Genomic DNA, 22,843 nt, shown 5'->3' on the forward strand with positions numbered 1-22,843 from the left:
GGTGCCTCGTCAAAACCTCGTTAAGTAGTAAAAACCCAGTGGGAAAAATGCTCCTAATCGTAGGGAAAAATAGTACATTAAGATCAAGCAAGTATACTTCAAGATACTCCCCCTGATTTTGACATAATTTCAAAGAGAACTAGTAATGTTACAATTCATAAAGTTTACGCATACCAAATCCTTGAACAAGCTTCTGAAACGTTGTCTTCGGCACAATGCGCTTGGTGTTGTCTCCTTTGATGTAACCCTTCTTGAGTTGTTCAATGCATGTTACATTGTCTTCATAGATCATCATGGGGACATCAACAACGGGGTAAAGATCACAGGAGCTTCGAATATGGCCCACAATTGCTCTCAACCAAAAACATTCTTGAGTTGTTTCATGTAAGGTGAGAATTTCAACATGGTTAGACGAAGTGGCAACTAAGGTCTGTTCAGTTGACCTCCAAGAGATTGTGGTGCCTCCAATGGTAAAGGCATCACCCGTTTGAGAGTGTGCCTTGTGCGGATCAGATAAGTATCATACGTCGGCATAACCGACAAAGCGAGAATCAACTCGAGATAAGGAGGTGCGACATCACTTGAGGATCTGTATGGATAGAACAAGCCCAGATCTGTAGTACCCTTAAGGTAGCGAAATATGTCTTTAACACCAGTCCAGTGTCTGCGTGTTGGTGCATTACTGTATCTTGCCAAAAGATTAATAGCGAATGAGATGTTGGGTCTAGTGCATTGAGCTAAGTACAATAAAGCGCCTATCGCACTTAGATAAGGAACTTCAGGTTCCAAAATCTCTTCATCATCCTCATTCGGACGGAAGAGATCTAGTTTTGCATCTAGTGATCGAACGACCATAGAAGTACTCGAAGGCTTTGCTTTATCTTCGTTAAAGCGGCACAACACCTTTTATGTGTAGTTTGTTTACTAAGATTCTATCCAAACGGTGCTCTATCTTGAGACCAAGACAGTATCAAGTATTTCCTAGATCTTTCATCTTAAATTCTGACCTCATGTGCACAGCAGTTCTCGCGAGCTCTTTAGGAGTTCCGACGAGGTTCATATCGTCGACATAAATTGCAACTATCGCAAAACCGGAATGTGACTTCTTAATGAACACACAAGGGCATAGTTCGTTGTTCACATATCCCTGACTATTCAAATACTCACTTAGACGGTTATAACATATTCTTCCAAATTGCTTCAAACCATAAAGTGAACGCCTCAGCCGAATTGAGAACGTGTTCCGAGGTTTGGAAATATTTGATCTAGTCAATGTAAGTCCTTCGGGAACTTTCATATAAATTTTCGTATCAAGATCCCTATAAAGATATGTAATTACTATGTCCATCAGCTGCATACTCAGTTTTTCGGAAACTACCAAACTGATAAGGTAGCAAAAAGTAATCACATCCATAATGGGTGCATAAGTTTCGTCATAGTCAATCCCGGGGTGTTGTGAAAAGCTTTGCACAACAACACAAGCTTTGCAACGCACAATTTCGTTCTTCTCATTACTCTTCCGAATGAAAACCCATTTGTAGCCAACGAGCTTCACATGTGGAGAAGTAGGAGTTATAAGTCCAAACACTCTACGTTTCACAAACGAATCGAGTTCGATTTGGATTGCTTGTTTCTAGTTTAACCAATCGGTTTTACATTGACATTCATCAACGGAACATGGTTTAATGTCATCGTTTAACATGATCTCAATAGCTATTACATATGCTACTGCATCATCGACAATCATCTCATTTCTACACCAAACACCATCCAAACTAGCATAATGGACCGAAATCTCACGATTCTCGGAAGATGGATTCGTCTCTCCAAGGATGCTTCCATAATCTAGAATTTCCTTATGAGTTTGATACAATGAGTAAGCGACAGTCAGATTCACGGTAGGCTCTTCAGGTGCCTGTGTCGTGGGTTTCCTCTTCTGGGAGCATGAATCATTTGAACTAAGAGGTCTGACACGCTTTTGCGTAGGGGCAAAGGATTGGTTGGGCGCTAATGTATATGGATCGGCCCAAGTGGCGTCCCGGGCCTCTAGAAGAGAAATTCGTCTTACATTTGGTACATCCATCTTTACAGGCACATTTGCAGCTAGAATATGTGATCTTGTCACTCGCGTTAAATCGATGAAAGAATCTGGCATGCTCTTAGCTATGCTATGAAGATCTAATATGCACTACACTTCAATCTCAGACTGAACGGTGCGGGAATCTAAATGAGACAAAGTATGAGTCATCCACGATAATTCGCGTCGTTTTTCAGGAACATTGACATTTTTATCTCCCCCTAACGACGGGAAGACTATCTCATAGAAGTGACAATCCTCAAAACGAGCGATAAATAAATCACCGATCAAAGGTTCTAAGTAACAAATGTTCGAAGGAGGATCATATCCGACATAAATTCCCATCATTCATTGATGCCCCATTTTTGTACGTAAGGGTGGCGAAATCGACACATAAACCACACAACCAAAAATACGTAGATGCGATATGTTGGATTCGTATCCGGTAACCAACTGAATGGCACTATATGTTTAGGTTACAACAGGCCTTAAGCGGACCAACATAGGTGTGTGCAATATTGCATAGCCTTAAGCAGCGATCGGGAGCTTGGTACGTATGACCAACGATCGAGCAATCATTTGTAAGCACTTAATGAATGCCTCTACTAGGCCGTTCTGGGTATGAACATAGGGTACTGGATGTTCAACTTCAACCTCAACCGACATGCAATAGTCATCAAAAGTTTTAAATGTGAATTCTCCAGCATTATCCAATTGAATAGATTTGATAACCTGAGCCAACAGTTTGGAGAATGCAGCGTTCTTTGTGGACAACAAGCATACGTGTGACCAACTTGTGGAAACGTCAACCAAAACCATAAAATATCTAAATGGTCTGCATAGAGGGTAAATCGGTCCACAAATATCCTCATGAATCCTTTTGTAGAAAAATAAAAGGATTCAAACGAATCTTGTCATAAGAAGGCTTAATAATAAGTTTTCTCATGAAGCAGGTTTGACATGCGATTCCTTAAATCAAACCTAAACTTCAGGTTAGTGGATGTCCTTATAATGATTTAAGGATACGGCGCATCGCTATTCATCCAGGGTGTCCCAAACGATCATGCCAAAGTGTAATTTCGTGTGCAGTCCTAGAGGTAGGGCTGGCCACATAGTAACTTTTTATAGGGCGTATGGTCATAGTATACAGATCACTTGGGATATGCTTCATCTTCTCTAGAATACGCTTCTGGCCATATTTGTAGAAAGTTATGCACATAAATTCAACTCTATTTTCTACATAGGTTTCAGCGTGGTAATTATTATCTCTAATGTCCTTGAAACTCAACAACGTTCTTTCGGAACGCGGAAAATAGAGTGTCTCATCAATGGTCAAAATTGTACCATTGGACAACATTATAGGTGTTTTACTGTATCCTTCGATCAGGTTGGATAGGCCTGAGAGGGTTGTCAGAGGTGTATTCTTAGGTATGAAGTTAGTGAAATAGATGTGTTCACGTAAAACGGTGTGCGTGGTTGCACTATCTGCCAAACAACTAACTTTCCCACTAGTCATACCTAGAATAAAAATTAATTTGAATCGGTCATATGCATAAAAGTTCTTAAAAACAAATATCCATTCAAAATAATTTAAGTATTCAAGGATGGTAATTAATTAAAATTTTAATATCTAAAAACAAATCACCAACAAATAATCCAAATATAAAGGAAAATTGTTCAAAAAATTAACCCAAAAACAAAAGGGGCATTCGGCCACTAGGTGGAATTCAGCCCTATTGTCTAAATTTCAACTAAAAAAATAGTTTATGTCTAAGATTATAATCTTCCATAGGAATAATAGCCTTTTGAAAGTCAGAAACCTTCATCTTGGTACTCTCCAGTTCATCCACTTGCATAAAGTTTGATTCAAACTTCTTACGACGAAAATGATATTCAGCTCCAACTTTATGGGGAGCTCGCCAAACATGGGACCAATGGTCATTTGAACCACAACGATAACACATGCTCGCATCCATGGTTTCAGGCGCTTTGGCCTTATTCTTGAAGTTTAGGGCATTGGGAGCAAAGGTTAGAGTGAGTCTGGGCTTGGTTTCCTCCTTTAGATGTGTCTTGGTTTTATTGACCTTGATGGGGTGGCTTCTGGCCGCTCTTACCACACCTATTTTGGGTGTTTGTTTGTGCTATAGTGTGCTTCAGGCACAGCATTCGCCTCAAGTCAAGCTTAATAATTTTTCATCAACAGCTGATTCTGTTTTTTAGCGAGAAGTAAAATGGGGATCAAATCCGAAAACTTAGTGAACTTCTGAGCCATATATTGTGATGCAGGACAATATTAGTAGCAGAGAAGGCCAAATAGGTATTTTCCAAGAGATCATTTTCAGTCAAGGTCTCGTTACAGAACTTGAGAAGTGATCGGATTTGACAAACTTCAGAATTATATTCATTCACATACTTAAAGTCTTGGAAGCGCAAATGCTGCCAGTCATATCTTGCTTTAGGCAAGAAGATGTCATTTTGGTGATCAAAGCGATCAGCCAAAGCGACCTAGAGTGCTCGTGGATCATCCTCAGCAAGGTACTCGGTTTGCAGTGTGTCATGAATATGTCTTCAGATGAAGATCATGCTAGTGACTTTCTTTGCAGTGAGGTAGAGCTTCACATCTTGGACCCACTTGAGGTAGTTTCTTCCAAAGACCTCTAAAGCGGTAAAGTCGAGTTTGTTCAAATTCGACATGTTCTTATCACAAAATAAATGGACAAGATGTGATTAGTGTAATGAAGAAAAAAAAAATCAATCTATTCACACTGGAGTAGAACATTCAGGTTCTAATAGATATGTATTGGTTTAAATTCGCATGAAAAAAGCCTTGGGTTTTCATGGGTGATGTTTTTAAGGAAAACTTCAGGTTTTTAAACAAGGCATGTTTCCTGAACTTCAAGTTTCGAAATAATTATGAACTTCAGGTTCATATGTTCCTGCAGACAAACACAAATATATATACAAAAATATGCAACAAGAAAATATGGAAATAGAATTTCAGGTCTATAATTATAATGGAATTAATTATATTGACTTCGGGCCAAATTTAAAGTGTAGGTGAAAAATCATAAAACACAAAAGTACCTAAAAAAAAGGAAATTAACACTCGAGGTCCAAAAATTTGGACCAAAGCCCACGAGTGGGCTGAGTGAACTGGTGTTGTGAGGTCCAGGCCCAAAAATGGGCTGGGGTAGGCACGTGCCTAGCATGCAGGCAGGCTCAGCATCATAGAAAACGGGTTGTAGGTGCAAGCCCAAAGACAAAGGCCCAAATGGGATTTGATCTGGTGCTTCGCGGACATATGTACCTGAGGTGACTTATAGAAGTAAGCGGAGAATAGAGACTCTTAACGTGTTTAAAAAACTTAGAAAAATTAACTCGAAATTTCGAAGAAAAATCGGTGAGATTCGAACGAATCTCGGTCAAAAACCCATCGAAGATGATTTTCAAGTCGTCGGGACGAATACCGAAGGTCAGGATGGGGTTGCAGGCCCACCTATGAAGGAGAAGATGCCATGGAAGATGTCGGGTTTTTTCTAGGTTTCAGACTAGGAGCATATAGCTTCGACTTCGTGGTTTTGCGGCTCAACTTAGCCACATAGGTTGTATGCCTGAGGCTAATGGCTTGACTGCTTAGCGGCTTGCCAGCCACTACTTACACGGTGAAGGGGTTTAGAACGAAACCTTAATCCATATTTTAATAATTTTTTTTTTCAATTTTAGATTAATTCAATGCATATTCATATAAATAATTTAATGCATGGACATATATTTGATACAATTCATGGCAATATCAAATTCACATAATCCAACAATTATAGATATAATGCATACACAATTTATGTAGAATCTAAAATTTGAAAAATGTAAAGTTGGGTCATGCATTATGATGAATGTTCATGCTATCAGGGCTGCCAAAATATCGAGATAAAAATCGTTGTTTTGGAATAACTTGATTGCATGATGATATTGGTGAACTAGTTTGATGCAGAAAGCTTCCACGTCAGATTCCTGGGCGCATCAGTAGAAGCATGATGATAACGTATTGTAGCCTATGTTTAATTGACAGGGGAATAGGCCAGCGACATAGAGAAAGATGTGTTTGTAGGGTTGTGTAGAGGATGTTGTTTTTTTCCATACGCAGTGCCTTTATTTATAGTAATAAGAGAGAGAAGAAATCATTCTCCTCCAAGGAATACAAGTCCTAATAGGGAAAAATAACTAGAATCAAATCTAATATATGATTTACACAATCACACTTAAACAAGAAGTTTATAACAATAAATAATATTTAAGATAACACATCAAAAAATCAATTTAAACAAGTTAACAAAATAAAAAATAAAAAATTACCGCCGCTTAATACTACGGTCTAGTGGTATTCCTCTTCACTTGTAAGTGAGAGGTCTTAGGTTCAATGTTCGCTAAAGGCGAATTTGAATCACATTATTGCTAGTCCACTATAAGGCTAAGCATGTCACGTCCCCTTACTATAGATAATATCCTTTGTTAAAAAAAAAATATATATATATATATATATATTACCACGTAATCTAATTACTATGAGCTCATTTGGATGTGCATTTAAAATGACTGAAAGCGTTTTTGATGAAAATGTTTTTAAAACCATTCTTTGGTAAAGATGCAAGTAAATTCTGAAAAAGGGATTTAAAGTGCTTTCTCTAAGAAGCACATTATGAGTCAATCTTGTAGGCTTTTTTATTTTCTTTACTAGGCCCATTTTCTCTAAGCATCATTCCCCTATGAAATTAAAAAAAATAAAATAAAAAATTCGCATGTGGATCTACCTCTTGCCTAAGATTTATTGTAGTTGTTTGGGATCGGGGGGTTCCATTGGAGTGAGTAAGAAACAGCTTTTTTAGAAGATCTCTGGTTGTTCAAAAAGCTTCCCTTTGTCCATTATTCTTGTTCTTGCCCTTTTTTATAATATGTGTGGCATGCGAGAGCCATGGTTAAATGAAATTTGTCCCAAAAATGGTGCTTCTTCTAGGAAGCATTTTAAGTGCTTTTGGAACCCAAAAATATTTTCTCTAAAGACACTTTCAATCATTTTAAAAGCACATACAAACGAGTCATACATGAATAAATATATAGGCCCATATAGAGCCCTGAAAGGTATGTAGCCCCTCTTTGTGAGAAATTCATTTAGAGCCCCACATATTCATAGAGCTCTAAAATGGGCTACATCCATCGCTTTTCCAGCCCCCATATAGAATTCTCATTGAGATGCTCTTAATCCTGGAGGGGGCTGTAGACATGTAAATTTCATTGCATACAAATGATGCATCACAAAGCTTCACGTGGCATATGATTCATCACAAATAGACAAGTCATCAATGACATGTGGCGCAAATCAAGCAAAGGAAGTGCAAAACCTTCCCAAAATTCGGCAAAAGGGAGAAAATATCTCTTAAAATCGGAAAGGAGTCCAAAATCTCTCAAAACCAGAAAGAAGGCTAAAGCATCTTCACAAAACAAGCAAGAATTGAAGATTACTCACAAAATAGGCAACAAGCCCTATAGATTTCGGCCAAGCAAGGGAAAATGGCTGAAATTAAGACACAAAACATGCCTAAATTCTCCCATGGACGAATCAAGACACAAATCAAAGCCAAATCCATCCAAAGGCAAGCTTTAAGAAGTCTATAAATACAAGGTCCCAAGACATAAAAAAGGTGGACAATTTCGACATTGAAGGGCCGAAAATCCTACATTCAGAATAACCTCTACACAAATCTTTGAAGACTAATACGCTGCCAAAGCTCTCTTCGAAGAACTCATAACCAAAGTCGAAGCTTTCTTTTGACCAAAAGGCGAAGCACTCCCTTGAAGAATTAACAAGCACTTGTGCCAATTCTTTCAAGACTTTGTTGCAAGCTCAAAACTTGTAACGACGTTCGATTCAAGATCAAGTCGTCAAGGCCCTTGAATCAACGAAATCTCATATCTACACCATCATTGTCGCAACTTTGAGGTGAAGACCATCCAAGCATCGTTTCAAGCTCAATACTTGAAGCAATCATTCAATCGTTCGTCCGAGATCAAGTCATCGCAACCCTTGGATCAAGAACCTATGCATCTACATCAAATTTGAGGATTGAATCAGAGGAAAATTGTAAACAGAGATTGACATACAAATTCAAATCAATACAAATCTACTTTGTACACGTGTTCTCGTTTCATTCGTTACAAAATTTTCGTGTTTACAGGGGCAAAACAGAAAATGTGAGTGGGCAAAAACAAGCGTTTAATAAAATCTTCTTTTTCTTCTATACATAATAATCCTACTTGTAAAAATTGTATAATTTCAAAAAAATCGTACTAAGTATAAGTATGAAAGTCAAGTACCGAATAAAACAATTATTTCCAAGTATACGGTAAAAACCACAATATTTCCAAGATAGCTACAACAATATATAGTATAGATTTAAAAAATAAAAAAAAAGCCACTCACTTACAATAGTCATAGTTGTCTTGTCACACCCTTAATTCGGGGGTCGATTAAGAACTCAAACCCAAATACATCACGTGAGCTAAAAATTAAAAAAAAAACAAACAAACTTCTATTATACAATAACTCCAAAAGCCTTAATTGTTCAAAAATAAATGAGACTCTTAAATCCCTCATCTAACACAACCTTAGCTCTTCTAGCACTTATCGTGTCAAATAACTCATCTGAAAAATAAAAGGATGATGGGTGAGTAACAATCACTGTCGTCCAGTGAGTAGAATATGTACTATGTCAATCAAACCTCACACTGCAACATAATATAATTATATCAAAGTCTTCATCATATATCATGTCATGTCACATCATCCCTTCACATGTTGGTTATCCTTCATAATATATAGCTCACCATATGAACCCTAAATAGGTCATTCTGCCTTAATGTCGCCATGTGCCATACATTTATTCCTTGGATAACCCAACACTAAAGTTCACATGCCCCATGAACAATTCCAAATAATTCACACCACATTATATAGTAACTCTGAAAGCAGTTCAACAAATCAAACATGCTTGTATAGAAAAATAAATGAACTTTGGGAAATAAAGAAACCCCACAATAGTTTGTGGTTTTCGTTTATTAGAAAATAAAAATATTTGAAACACATTACATAAACCACTCACCTTAATCGATAGCTAGAACCTCGGCAAAACAAGCCCACAAAAAATCTCCACACACAAGCTCACTAACCCTAGTCTCTTTCTATGTCTCTTATCTTATATATATGTATTACGTGAGCTCCAGAGCATGCACTGCATGCTAGCTTAGCTCTTATTTATAGGGACATAAGAGCAACTCCACTCCTAAAAACCCTCTAGTCAAGAGTCAATTCAATCCACCCAAAATGAATATTAATTGACTGCAATGAATAGTAACTACTCAAGTGCATTTCCACCCCTAAACTGAATAGCCTAGTCAATTCTTATTAATATGTTATTAATTTTTTTATAAAATAATTAAAAATAATTTTATTTTTAATTTTGGATATGATTTTTAACCAATCTTGTCACGCCATATGTCGTTATCCGAAAGTACAATTTTTGTGGAAAATGGTTAGGTAATTATATATTAAAAATGTAACATCCCACATCGACCAACGGAGAGGGGATGATGTGCCTTATATGTACATGCCCACGTCCATATAGCAATAGGCCTTTTGGGAATTCACTAGCTTCGGATTCCATCGAAACTCTGAAGTTAAGCGAGTTCGGGCAAGAGCATTCCCAGGATGGGTGACCCACTGAGAAGTTCTCATGTGAGTTCCCAGAAACAAAATCGTGAGGGAGTGGCAGGGGCCCAAAGCGGACAACATCGTGCTATAGCAGAGCCAGTATGGGATGTGACAGAATGGTACCAGAGCCACTCTACCGTGTGGTGCGAGTGTGCCAACGAGGATGTCGGACCCCTAAGGGGGGTGGATTGTAACATCCTTCATCGACCAACGGAGAGGGGGTGATGTGTCTTATATGTACATGCCCACCTCTATATAGCACGCGGCCTTTTGGGAACTCACTGGCTTCGGATTCCATCGGAACTCCAAAGTTAAGCGAGTTTAGGCGAGAGCATTCCCAGGATGGGTGACCCATTGGAAAGTTCTCGTATGAGTTCCTAGAAACAAAACCGTGAAGGCGTGGTTGGGGCCCAAAACGGACAATATCGTGCTACGACGGAGTTGGTCTAGGATGTGACAAAAAAAAAATTTGCGTTTTATTTTGTTGTATTTTTAATCACTTTTTATAAATTTTTATTAAGTTAATTAATATAGACCGTTGGATTTCAAAAAGATTCAAATCCAATAGTCTAAAAGTGGACACATGCCCAATGGTAAGATTCTGACATTTTCTTTTTCTTTTAGGTTGAAAAACTTGAACCATTAATCTGGAAATTGAACATTCCAAATTTTGCCACGTCACTAACCATTGGGTTTGACTTTCAAAATTTTTTTACCGTTGGAAATCTAACGGTCCAAGAAAACTAGCCATTGGAAATCCAACAACCATAGGTGTGCCAAGTTGCTTGTCTACCGAGTCCCCTTAGTGCACCTGCCAGCGCAGGCCCCACCTTTGAAACTTGTCAGGAACGCGTGCCTACTCACGCGTGGTGCCAAAAAAATAAAAATCAGTATAAAGTCGCACTGACGTCAGCCTGGCGTCACATTAGTTGGGTATTAGGTCAGTGGATTTTCAGCTGGTTGAGAAGCTGGGCTCTGTGTATGGGGTGGAGTGGGTTTTTTGGGGGGGGGGGGGGCGGTGAATGGAAGAAATGGGTTGTTGCCTAACTAATTTGCGGAGGGCTGTAGTTGCTCTAAAGGCGACATAGTCATTTGCCACCACCAACTTGGTGCTAAACCTTAGTCACTGTGTAAAATGAACAACTTCGTGGCCAACTCAAGTTACTTGCATGGAACGAATTGGTTTGCATAATTATGGATTGGACACCAAATTAAATAGGTATCCATACAGATTATTCAAAGGTGGCATGTTGAATAGATTGTTCTTATTCTAAGGTAGGGTGTTAGGTTTTCACCCATGTGTCTCGGGTTCGAAACTGCCCTTCCCATAAATTATTATATTAATTTTGAATCCTCCCCCTCTCCTTAATAATAATTTTTTTTTTTGAAAAAAAAGGTAGAAAGCAATCAGATGACAAGCAAATAAAACAACCAGGAGGATCATCTTTGTGAGGATCTTAGGGATCCTCCAATCACATCCGTTCATCGTACATCGTGTGGTAAAAAAATCATTGTAAATTTTTTTATTTAAAATTGAATATAAATAGTATCTGACAAAAACTGACCGCACGATGTACAATGAACATATGTGATTGGAGGATCCTCGAGATCCTCACAAAGAGGATCCTTTCTCATAAAACAATTCAAACATAAATTTCTAGTATAATTCCCACGAGCTAAACAACTAACTTATAAGCTTACTTTAAAAATACAGGTTCTCGCACATCTTGCTCAGCGCGCTAAAATAAGCAACCCTTACTTGGTAAGTAAACGAAAACTATGAAGATTACCAAAAAAACAAAGATCAAGCTGCCAAAATTGGTATTTGAAAACCACCGACTGCCGCCACATACTGTCATGGGCTGCCGCCATGCACCAAGGGGTGGTCGGCATACGTCAGTGGCTAAGTTGATCACCGAAGATGCAATATTCTGTCACCACACAGAATAATTTCTGGAAATGGAATATCTTGTCATAGGATGAAATACTCCGTCATAGTTAACGAAAATAGTACAGAATATACCTGGAATATTTTGACCAGAATTCAGAAATGGGTCTGGGTGTCGGGTCGCTACCGGGTTTAGACAGAGTATGGTTCAACTTGAGCCGAATCTGGGTTGCGGGTTTGCTCGAATCCCCGCCAATTTTTTTCAGGCTTTAAAAATCTAGAAACACGTGACAATTTCATGCATACATAACATATTATATGCATATTCCAACAAAAAAATAATATTTATTTGTGCCACGTGGCAGTCAATACTGCATCCCATCTTTCAAAATTTAAAATTGAAACGGGTGGAAAGATACTGTTTGAGTATTTGGATACAACTCAAAACCCAAAACCCGAAAAGCCGTTTTTCTCTCTCTAAAAGTTCCTCGTTTAATATTTCAATGGGAATCCACATTCCCGCTCATTCCCTTGTGCCAAACATTTGACCTTTCGTCCCAAATCCAAAAGCCTAATCCCTCTCTCTCTCTCTCTCTCTCTCTCTCTCTCTCTCTCTCTCTCTCTCTCTCTCAAATTTGAAATCTGCAAACCCTAGGAAGCAAAGCTCAGAGATGAACCAGTACCACATCTACGAAGCCATTGGCCACGGAAAATGCTCGGTAGGATTTGCTTCGCAAGTTCTTTTGCATTTCTCCTAACTCGCCGATTCAGCGACTTTTAGTTCAATTTGTTGCTTAATTAATCCGATTGGCGTTGGATTTGCAGACTGTGTACAAAGGGAGGAAGAAGAAGACGATTGAGTACTTCGCGATTAAGAGCGTCGAGAAGTCACAGAAGAACAAGCTTCTCCAAGAAGTAAGTAATTAAGTTTAGTAAGCAAACTATGAACCAAAATTCGGATTTAGCAATTTATGGGCTTTAATTTAGTTTGGATAATTCAAATTCGAAGACGATTTAGGTTATAGAGTTTTCCATTTGATGCAGGTGAAGATTCTTCACACTCTAGATCATCAAAATATCCTCAAGTTTTACTGGTGGTGAGAATTCTTCGTCAGATAATCGCTTGCGAAATATCAATACCTGTTTATCTTTGATTCGAGCTAAGAATTGAATTGTTTATTTGCGAATTTCCTTTTTTGTGTGCCGCTATAAAATGCAGGTATGAAACTTCTGCTCACTTGTGGTTGGTTTTGGAGTATTGCGTTGGGGGCAATTTGATGACACTATTAAACCAGGTAATTAATCACTTAATCTGAGCCTCGCATTGAAGTTATGTGTAGAGTTTGTGGATATATTATATTGTACAGACGGAATCATTTCTAATTTGGTCGGTCTTATACCGGTGCTAATGTTTATGTCGAGATGATTCTGTGTTTTTAGAAATGTGATACTGATAATGTATGGAAATGCAGGATAAGCAGCTACCTGAAGAGTCAATTCATGACCTTGGGTGTGACCTTGTTAGAGCTTTGCTGTAAGAACCTTGAATTGCTTCATTTTTATGTCCTTGTTACGAGTGTCTATTTCTTTACTTCATTTAATTCATGTTCTCGAAATGTTCACTTCCGGTTAGGTTTTTACACTCAAAGGGAATCATATACTGTGACTTGAAACCATCAAATATCTTGTTAGACGAGAATGGCCGTACAAAGGTATAAGGCAGGCTGCTGTCCTTGCATATTTCTCTCAATTTTTTTATATGTTTTTTTTTCTCTTCATCTGAACTATTATGTTTGCACAATGCAGCTCTGTGATTTTGGATTGGCGAGAAAATTGAGTGATATATCACAAATACCTTCTTCTTCAGTAGGTTATCTTGCCACAACATGTGAATTTTATTTTTTTTTCGGATAAAGTAATCTGAATGTAATTAGAAAATATGAGAATATTAATGTAGCTTTCCCTTCTTGTATATGTTCAGTTGCCACAAGCGAAACGCGGGACACCTTGTTATATGGCTCCTGAGCTTTTTGAAGAAGGGGGTGTCCATTCATATGCATCTGATTTCTGGGCCCTTGGGTGTGTACTGTATGAGTGCTATGCTGGGAGGCCTCCTTTTGTGGGTAGGGAATTTACTCAGCTAGTAAAATCCATTATATCAGATCCAACTCCACCTCTACCTGGAACTCCTAGCCGTTCTTTTGTCAATCTAATAAATTCTTTACTCATAAAGGATCCAGCAGAAAGAATACAGTGGCCTGAACTTTGTGGTCATGCTTTCTGGAGGACGAAGTTAACTTTAGTGCCTCTACCTCCTCAGCCTGCTTTTGATAATATGCTAGAGCAATATGCTCGGCCATGTCTGTCAGAGCGCAATAGTGATAAATCTTCCCAAATCAGAACTCCTAAATCTTGCCAAAAGGATGTTAAAGGAACTTTTAAGCAGGATGAGAATTCTATTTTGGGAGCAAACGGTCATGAGACTCCAGTCAAGGGTACACCTGGAAGCCGCAGAACTCAAGCAAAGGTTTCTGGCAGAGGGGTTAGTGAAAAACAAAAGGATCCTTCTGGTGCCACGAGGGGTGTGAATCTTTTGAGGCTCTCAAGAATTGCAAAACAGAACCTGCAGAGGGAAAATGAGAAGGAAAACTACCGCAGGCCAGTGTCTACTAATACTGAGAATGATTCTGAAGTCAAAATTGAGAACACGGACATGGAACTTGATTTTAATGAGAACACGGAAGATGACACACATGATGAATCCGATGGGTCTGATATCCAAGCTTGTCCACCTGACAACAAATTTTCAAGTCAGCACCAGGGTAAAATGGAAGAGATGGAAAACAACTTGAACCAATCAGATGCCCTGCCTGTGGTTAGTACACCTGCCTCAGATGAATCCGGAGTTCATGATCAGGAACCATCTCCCCAGAGTATTGAAATGGCTGCAATTCCACCCAGTGCCAGTCCTCAAATTAAAAATCAGAGATTTAAAGAAGGTTCTGGATCTGCAGTTGACTATGATTCTTCAAAATCTCCGAATAACCTTTCACAAGTTCTTTGGCATCCATCCGATCTCTCAGTCAGACCTGTGATGCCCAGCAGAAAATCTGACAAAAATTCGGAGGTAATTCCTTCTCTTCCCTTTGAGGCACTGCAAGCCTCTGACTTTGTGAAGATCTCTAAAGAGCAGTTGGATGCACTCAACAGTAAGATTATAGCCATTTTTAATGGGAACAGTAGCATTGGCGAGAAGCAGAATGTAATTAGATACCTTGAGATGTTAAGCAATAATGCTGATGCTGCAAATATCTTGACCAATGGACCTATCATGCTTTTGCTTGTTAAAATGCTCCGGCTGTCCAAGGCTTTGGCTTTGCGTGTCCAACTTGCTTCACTGGTTGGTTTGTTGATTAGACATTCTACTTTTATTCAAGATGATTTGGCAGATTCAGGAATTTTGGGTTCACTTGCTGATGGCCTTAGAGACAAGCAGGAAAAGGTGAGGAGGTTTTCTATGGCTGCTTTGGGAGAGTTGCTATTCTATATATCCACTCAAGGTGAGCATGCAGACAACAATCCAGCAGAGTCTCCATCAAAGGAAAGCCGGTCCACATCTGGGTGGCAGGTTAGTGTCGTAACTATTGCAACTTGTTCCTTTGCTCCTGATCACATAAAGATTACCGTTATACCTTAATAGCCCGTACTTTTACTCTTAACCGAGTGAAATCTGGAGTTGTATATGCTCTAGTAAACCCTCATTTTTTCTTTCCTCATCAATTGGAGCTAAAAAGTATGTTCTACCAAGAGAACTGTTATTACTGGATGTCCTTGAGTACTTTCCCATGTTTTCCCTTCACTTCTACTCAATGTTGTCACTGATAAGTTATTCTCCTTGGGGCAGGTTTCAAATGCATTGCTTTCATTGGTGTCATCAATTTTACGAAAAGGAGAGGATGATTTAACTCAGTTATATGCATTGAGGACAATAGAAAATATTTGCAGTCAAGCAGGGCCGTGGGCAGCTCGTTTGACTAGCCAGGACATGATTAATAACCTGTGCTATTTATATAGGGCTGCTGGAAAGCAGGAGAGCATGAGGCTCACAGCAGGATCATGCTTGGTTCGTCTGGTTCGTTTTAACCCACCTAGCATTCAACCAGTAATAGAGAAGCTCTCCTTAAAGGACATAGCATCGGCACTTGTGAAGGGCAGTCTGCGTGAGCAGCAAATAAGCTTAAACCTCTTAAACATGGCCATGCTGGGAAGTCATGTGTTCACGAATGTTGGCAGGTACCTCCTCCCATTGATGGAGGATAAGAATCTTGTCCCAAGTCTTGTGTCTCTTATTGATCAGGGAAGTGAGGTTTTGAAGGGAAAGGCACTTGTTTTTGTTGCTCTTCTTTGTAAGAGCAGTAGGAGGTGGCTGCCACATTTTTTTTGCCATGCCAAGTTGCTTTCTGCGGTGGACAGGTTGGTGAAAGAGAAGGACCGTTATGTGCAGCAGTGTTTAGAGGCATCTGTGTGTGTTGTGGCGTCTGCTATACCCAGTTTACTGGATACTATTACTGGAGATATTCAGAAAATTATGGGAGGTAGGCGCCATGGGTATCAATCTCCCCTTAACAGTAGAGCTGCTCCAAAGACCAATGTTTATACGTTTCCCGTAGTTCTCCATCTTCTTCGAAGCTTGTCTTTTAAGCGCAAAGTGGTGAATGAACAGGTCCTGCAGCAGTTGGCAAATCTAATGAAACTCGTGGAGACGCCATTTCAGGTTGGTAGTAGCCTAACCAGTCTGTGTTTAAGTCATTGCTAAGCTTGTCTTTTAATCTGATTTATAATTAAGATGTAAAAAATAGTAGTACTAAAATACTTCTGGCTGATTACATCAGCTAACTGTTAGTTACTGGAACTTGGGATGTTATGTAACTTTCCCAGTGCTTAGGTACAGTGTCTCGGCAAGTGATCCGAGGTTGTTATAGGTTGGTAAATGCCTGGGCAGGTGACAACCTGATCATTTCCACTATTTAACAGGCCCCTTTTTCTTCTTAATAAATCACTAGTAAAACCATGTCATTAGCTTTTAACTTAGCATGTGGAAGGCTACAGCATAAAAGTCCATTAGCGTGGAGTCTGGACTTACGCTAAATTTCTACTATGTGGGGTGAAAGGTAGTTTAGTCCCAACTTATGACGAGAAAAAGTAACAGATTAATGAAAAGAGAACGTAATATGGTAACATTGATACTGATAAATAATTTGTTATTGATTTAACAGGGCAGGGATGACTTTCAGATTACCCTTCTCCGAATTCTTGAGTCTGTCTCAGAGGAGTCGCATGTGATTCTTGAAAGCCCTGAGATTTTTATTCGTGAGGTTCTCCCCAGTTTGGCTGTTCTTTATAAGGGTAATAAGGATGGTGATGCCAGGTTTCTGTGCTTGAAAATTTTGTTTGACGTGATGGTAATTTTTCTGAATGAACAATCTGAAGATCAACAAAGGTCCAAAGAACTGGAATCCATATCCAATAAGAATTTTCTTCCTCTCTACCCTTCCTTGATTGAAGATGAAGATCCGATTCCCTTGTATGCACAGAAGCTTCTTGTGATGCTTATTGAATTTAATTACATCAAAATTGCAGACATACTAAATCTTAAGATAGTCTCACAATGCTTTGAGTTTTTGCTTGGCGATCTTTCAAGTGCAAATGTGAACAATGTCATGCTATGTCTGGCTCTGACATCGGCACCTGAGATGGAAACCAAGTTACTTTCTCAACTGAAGGTAGTTAGGAAAATAGGAAACCTTCTAGAGTTTGTATATGCAAAGGATATGGAAGATTTTCTGGAACCAACCCTTGGCCTATGTAGGGCTTTCCTTCTACGGTCAGTGAGTGGTAGAAAAGGCTTCATCTACTCAAAAGAACCTGATCTTCTGGGTGATGCGTCTTCTGAGGCAAGTGGTGCTGATCAGCAACAAGGCATTAGAGATATCATGGACTTCGGCAGCAATGTTGGCGTCTTACTAGAGTTGAGTAGATCATATGGAGGAAATGTGGCAGATCTGGCCTCAGAATGCGTTGTCTTGTTGCTCAAGGCAGCTCCAAGGGAAGCCACTGCTGGTCTGCTAACTAATCTTCCAAAAGTTACTGCAGTCCTCGAGTCTTGGCGTAGGGGCGCATCTCACTTATTGGTGCAGCGGGTGCTGCATGCCCTCGGTTATTCCTGTAGGCAATATTTGTTACGCGCAATGATACTGTCGATATCTATACCCGAGATCTCAAGAATTGAAGGCATAGTTTCTGAGATTAAAGGTTCAGATGTACATGTTTTAGCCACCGCTGCTTTCCATGTGGCTGTGGAGTTGCAACGGCTGCCTCGCTGCCTGTAAAGCACTAGAGGTAACATGCTCGTTTCTTTCCCCTCTTTCGTATCATCATAATTATAATCTCTCGAGTTTAATGATTTCTTCTTTTCGCATGCAGTGCTATGCAAATCAATCGGCTTCTCCTGAGTGCTTGATAAAGGATTGACAAGTTATGAAGGAGAGTTTATTTGTTCTGCATTATATTAGGGCCAATCCAGCTCTGGTTGGCTTGCCATTATATAATCTTTGTAAACTTTGTATCTCCATTGGAATTTTGTTTCTTTTGAATATATCTCTTTTTTTTTTTTTTTCTGGAATTTACTTCACTGCAATTCGATCAAAACCTCGTATGCTAATCGGATAAATGCTGGTTAGTTGTGGTACGAAATTGTTTAGCTGTTCGATTAATCCATTCAAATTTACCTAGGTGTGAATCCATCAAATTTATGCGATCAGTGAAATCATGTACACGAAGGTTGGGCATTCCTTGCCTTTGTGACAAGGCTTGTTCTAAATCCTTCTTGATTCCACTGAGACACTGCTCTTTGTATTTCACGCAAAGATTTTGTTGCGCGTATATTGGGCCCAAATGCACCACCGGTTAGCAATTGCTCACAAATGTGCCTGATCCGCGTAGTCGTACCATTTCTTATTGGTGATTAACGTACTTATTTTTTATTAGTGATATATCATTTAGTTGTAAATTTAGTCTCCCTAACATTACCCTTATAACAATACATATCAAATTAGATATCAACAACATACAAAATTTAGATCCACTGCTCATGCAACGTTCCGATTTCATCGGGGAAAATTCCTTTGATTGGTGTCCTTGACCTCTTATGTTGAGAAAAGGTGCAAATAATGACTGCAGATCTCTGAATTATGAGCAAATAATGCCCCATGATTTATGCATTAAAATTTCTTATGTTGAGAAAAATATAAACTGTCTCAAGGAAATCTAGTGACTGTTCAGCTCTTTGTTGTATCTGAATTTATAAACTTTCAATGCTTGTCTTTGTCTCTTATTTACCGTTGATTTATTTAATTTTGTAGCTTGAAACAAGTGAAAAGGTGCAAATGAATAAAATGCAAGGGTGGAAATTGTTTCGCTTTTGCAATTCTTGTTTTAAGATGGATTATATAGATTAACAAATTATGACATCAATCAACTTTTCCATGAAGTATTATTATCTTCAAACATTCCCTAGGACTTTCCTACGATCCTCGTGCCTTATAATCGTCAAGTAAATGATAATATGATTGGTGGAGTAAATGATAATATGATCAGATGGAGTAAAAAAACTCACCAGATACTGGTTGTATAACATTTGTGCTTATAATACATATCATATCAATTGTTCCATAACAAAATATCTCCGATTTATAAGATGCAGAACAATCAACAATTTACTCATATCTTCTTGGCGAATCCAATGCCATTAAAAGTCCCAAACAAGAGGTTAATCAACTTGATGACCATGCAATATAGGGTGAGTGATGGTTTTGTAAACATTGAAGTAATCAAGTAGATTAGGACTTAGGGTTTCGGATTCTCAGAAAAACAGGGGGACAGCAAGGTCACAGGTCAAAAGGGAAAAAGGAAAAAAAATCATCTGATTCCAATTAAAAAATCCGGTCAAGTGATCTCCGATCTTTGATCTTTGTCTCTTCCGTACACATGCCAACCTGTTTTGCTCAAATCCATCGAAACTTCACTCTACCCATGTGGCACATTGGTCCCACCTAAAGCTTCTAATCATCTACAAGGTATTTGCTACTCCATTGTTAAAAGCATTTACCCGCACCAGAGGTTTTAAGTTCAATTAGTCTTCTCACAAATAGTTTTGTATATAAATATAAAAAGTAATATTTCTAGTCATTATTTCTCTATGATAATCCTTACTTTACTATACTCAAGTATCGTGAAATTCGCACTTGCTACTCTTAGTTTTTTTTCGTCCTAGTTTCTTACCTAAACTTTGATTTTTTTGATACTTTAATACTTCAGTTAATCTTCTTTTCATTAGGTTTTCATTAAGTGATGACGTGGATAATTTTGGCCTACCATTTTTGTCAAGGGATTGAGAGATTTCTTGTAAATCCAATTCAGATGTGTCTATTGCCACTTCTTGGCAAATATGGTGAGCCAAAGTTATGTCACGTCATCATTTAACGGAAAATTGACAAAAAACCTAACAGAAATATTAAAGTGTCAGAAAATAAAAGTTTAGGTATGAAACTAAGAAGAAAAAAACTAAGGGTTGCCAAAGTGCAAGTTTCACGATACTTGAGTGAGTAAAGTGAGAATTATCCTTTTTCTCTATATACAAATGATATATTTACCTAAAGGGTGAGAGAATAAATTAGTATAGAATTTATCAACCACGAAATTTGAACCTAAGACTTATTAGTTATAATTGAACATAAATAAATTGCTAGTACTAAGACAACTTGTAGTCATCCTTTAAAAAATCCAATCATAACTTCCACCCAAGGCACTTTTTTCTTTGGTTAAACTCCAAAAGCACTTTCACTACACAAATATATAAACCACACTCCACTAAATTTGTGAGAATTGATATCTTCATCATTAGAAATGGCCTCTTTTTGGTTAAATGTAGCCCTCATGATGGCTCTCATGGCCACACCTCTTCTTTCCTTCAATTCAAAAGCCTCAAGCATCTCAGCTTCCCCAACATTCTTCACCAATTCCCCTCCATCTTCTAATCTGCAAGGACTACCTCCAGAAATAGCTCCACTTTTGCCATCTCCAGGTCCTGAGGTGCCTACCACTCCAACTGATTCCTCCAAACCCACCATTCCCTCCAACCCGAGCCCTCTGAATCTCGACGACCCGCCTTACCCTGCACTTTCACCATTTGGGTCATTGCCAGCTTCTTCAGGAGCATCTGCAGATTTAGTTTGGACTCTAAAGGTTGCTACTTTTGCATTTTCAGCTGCATGTGTATTGGTTCATGCAGTTTCTTAGGTTGTAAGTATTTGTTGTGGGATACATGATTCAATTGTCAGTGGTTGTAGTCAAAATTGTCCAATATATATGTATAGGTTAAGAATTTTTAATTGATTTCGAGTAATATTTAGAGTTTGTAGCTTGACTAATTAAGAAAATTTATTTTTGTATTTGAGATGTTGCATTGAATTATCCAATTCTTCGACATCGATTATATAAAACATAAATGTTCTGTGTCTTGGTTTACTCTCACCACTCACCAAAGACTAACAACACTCATAAGTGATCTCAGTATAGCCGAAAATATTTTCACACGTGAAAAAATGACAACACCAAGAAGTAAAGTGACACATAATTTTTAACTAGATTGAAATCGGATAATTGAAAATAAATTTATTTGAGAGTGCATGTGACACCCTAAGATGTACAGCAATTAACGAGTCATATGTTGTCCTAATTAAAAGAAAAAATAATATTGGTGTTTTAGGTAATCTAATCTGTCTGTTTCTGCTGTTTTGATCCTTAAATACCAATAAGATTTGTTGATCCAAAAAGTGATGGCTGGATTTTAATATGAATGCTTGTCTAATGAATTGTCATACGCCAATCAAGGCGGGTGGTGGGGGCACAAATTTGAGCAAAGAAAATGTCCAACTTGGAGGTGGGGCACCGGGGCTTGATTCATCCAATGATTAAGTTTTCTTGTGTAAAATTTGATGTACATACGTTAGTTAAGGCCATCTCCAACTGAAGAAAGGTTAAGCCATCTCTATACGAAGGCTGGTTAGAGGGTTCATTTTAGCTCTCTGGCCCTCAAAGATATTAATATTTTAATGAACAGTACATGGTCATATTTGCTTCCATCTCCAACCGAGAGCCAAAGGGCTATATGGCTCGTTTTGGCCCTGTTACAAAAAACCGTCTCCAACCGAGGGTCATAGGGCCAAACATAATTTATTATTGAAATTTAAAAACTACAACAATTTAAATTTAAAAACAACAACAACTTAAATTTAAAAACTACAACTTAAATTTAAAAACTACAAATTAAATTTGTAAAAAAAAAATGGCCCAAAAAAAAAAAAAAAGAATCCAACAGTAACTAGCCGTTGTATTTGAAATTTTGGCCTACCATTCCTTTCGAATATAACCGACAGGAATAAGTACAATATTGTTGGATATAACCGACAGGAATAATGAAAATTCTAGCCTAGTCTGGGGGTTGGTTGGTTGGCTGTTTTGGGCCAGCTGGTTGGCCTTTTGGCCCTTTTTTGTCCAGTGGGGCCCACGAGCCATTTGGCTTAGCCCTCGGTTGAAGACAGTTTTTGAGCTATTTTCGACCCTTTAGCCATTTAGACCCTTGGGTTGGAGATTTTTTATTTTTGGGCCAATTTTTTATTTTTAATGAATTTAATTTGTAGCTTTTAAATTTAATTTGTAGTTTTTAAATATAAGTTGTAATTTTTAAATTTAAGTTGTTGTTTTTAAATTTAAGTTGTTGTATTTTTTAAATTTAAATAATAAATTATGTTTAGCCTTATGACCCTTTAGTCCACGGTTGGAGACAGTTTTTAGTGACAAGGCGAAAACGAGCCCTATGGCCATTTAGTCATCGGTTAGAGATGGAGACAAATATGACCTTGTACTATTCATTAAAATATTAATATCTTGGAGGGCCAAAAGACTAAAATGAGTCATCTGGCTAGCTTTCGGTTGGAGATGGCCTTAGAGGGCTCATTTTAGCTCTATAGTCCTCTAAGAAATTAATATTTTAATG

At 38.3% G+C, this 22,843-nt stretch overlaps 2 protein-coding genes across 2 annotated transcripts; both read left to right on the forward strand.

The window, feature by feature from the left end:
* Positions 1 to 12,248: 12,248 nt before the first annotated feature.
* On the forward strand, positions 12,249 to 18,401 carry LOC137738195 (serine/threonine-protein kinase RUNKEL). The gene is made up of 11 exons (XM_068477826.2): positions 12,249 to 12,446; positions 12,553 to 12,642; positions 12,772 to 12,824; positions 12,947 to 13,022; positions 13,200 to 13,261; positions 13,361 to 13,439; positions 13,534 to 13,593; positions 13,709 to 15,355; positions 15,632 to 16,501; positions 17,004 to 18,126; positions 18,211 to 18,401. The coding sequence occupies exons 1-10, from the start codon at positions 12,399 to 12,401 to the stop codon at positions 18,114 to 18,116; spliced, it is 4,098 nt and encodes a 1,365-aa protein (XP_068333927.2). The 5' UTR covers positions 12,249 to 12,398; the 3' UTR covers positions 18,117 to 18,126; positions 18,211 to 18,401.
* Positions 18,402 to 20,649: 2,248 nt separating this feature from the next.
* Positions 20,650 to 21,236, forward strand: LOC137736173 (uncharacterized). The gene has a single exon (XM_068475498.2). It carries the CDS (start codon positions 20,692 to 20,694, stop codon positions 21,082 to 21,084), a length of 393 nt encoding a protein of 130 aa, XP_068331599.1. The 5' UTR covers positions 20,650 to 20,691; the 3' UTR covers positions 21,085 to 21,236.
* Positions 21,237 to 22,843: the final 1,607 nt, after the last annotated feature.

The sequence above is a fragment of the Pyrus communis genome, chromosome 13 (assembly GCF_041283825.1).
Source record: "Pyrus communis isolate YQ-2024b chromosome 13, ASM4128382v1, whole genome shotgun sequence".
In the NCBI taxonomy this organism is placed as follows: domain Eukaryota; kingdom Viridiplantae; phylum Streptophyta; class Magnoliopsida; order Rosales; family Rosaceae; genus Pyrus; species Pyrus communis.

Excerpts from the sequence above, each read along its gene's own strand:
- LOC137738195 (XM_068477826.2), top strand. The coding sequence starts at position 12,399 with ATGAACCAGTACCACATCTACGAAGCCATTGGCCACGGAAAATGCTCG. Across the intron at positions 12,447-12,552 it reads TTGGCCACGGAAAATGCTCG|ACTGTGTACAAAGGGAGGAA; the intron begins GTAGGATTTGCT and ends TTGGATTTGCAG. Across the intron at positions 13,440-13,533 it reads ACGAGAATGGCCGTACAAAG|CTCTGTGATTTTGGATTGGC; the intron begins GTATAAGGCAGG and ends TGCACAATGCAG.
- LOC137736173 (XM_068475498.2), top strand. The coding sequence starts at position 20,692 with ATGGCCTCTTTTTGGTTAAATGTAGCCCTCATGATGGCTCTCATGGCC.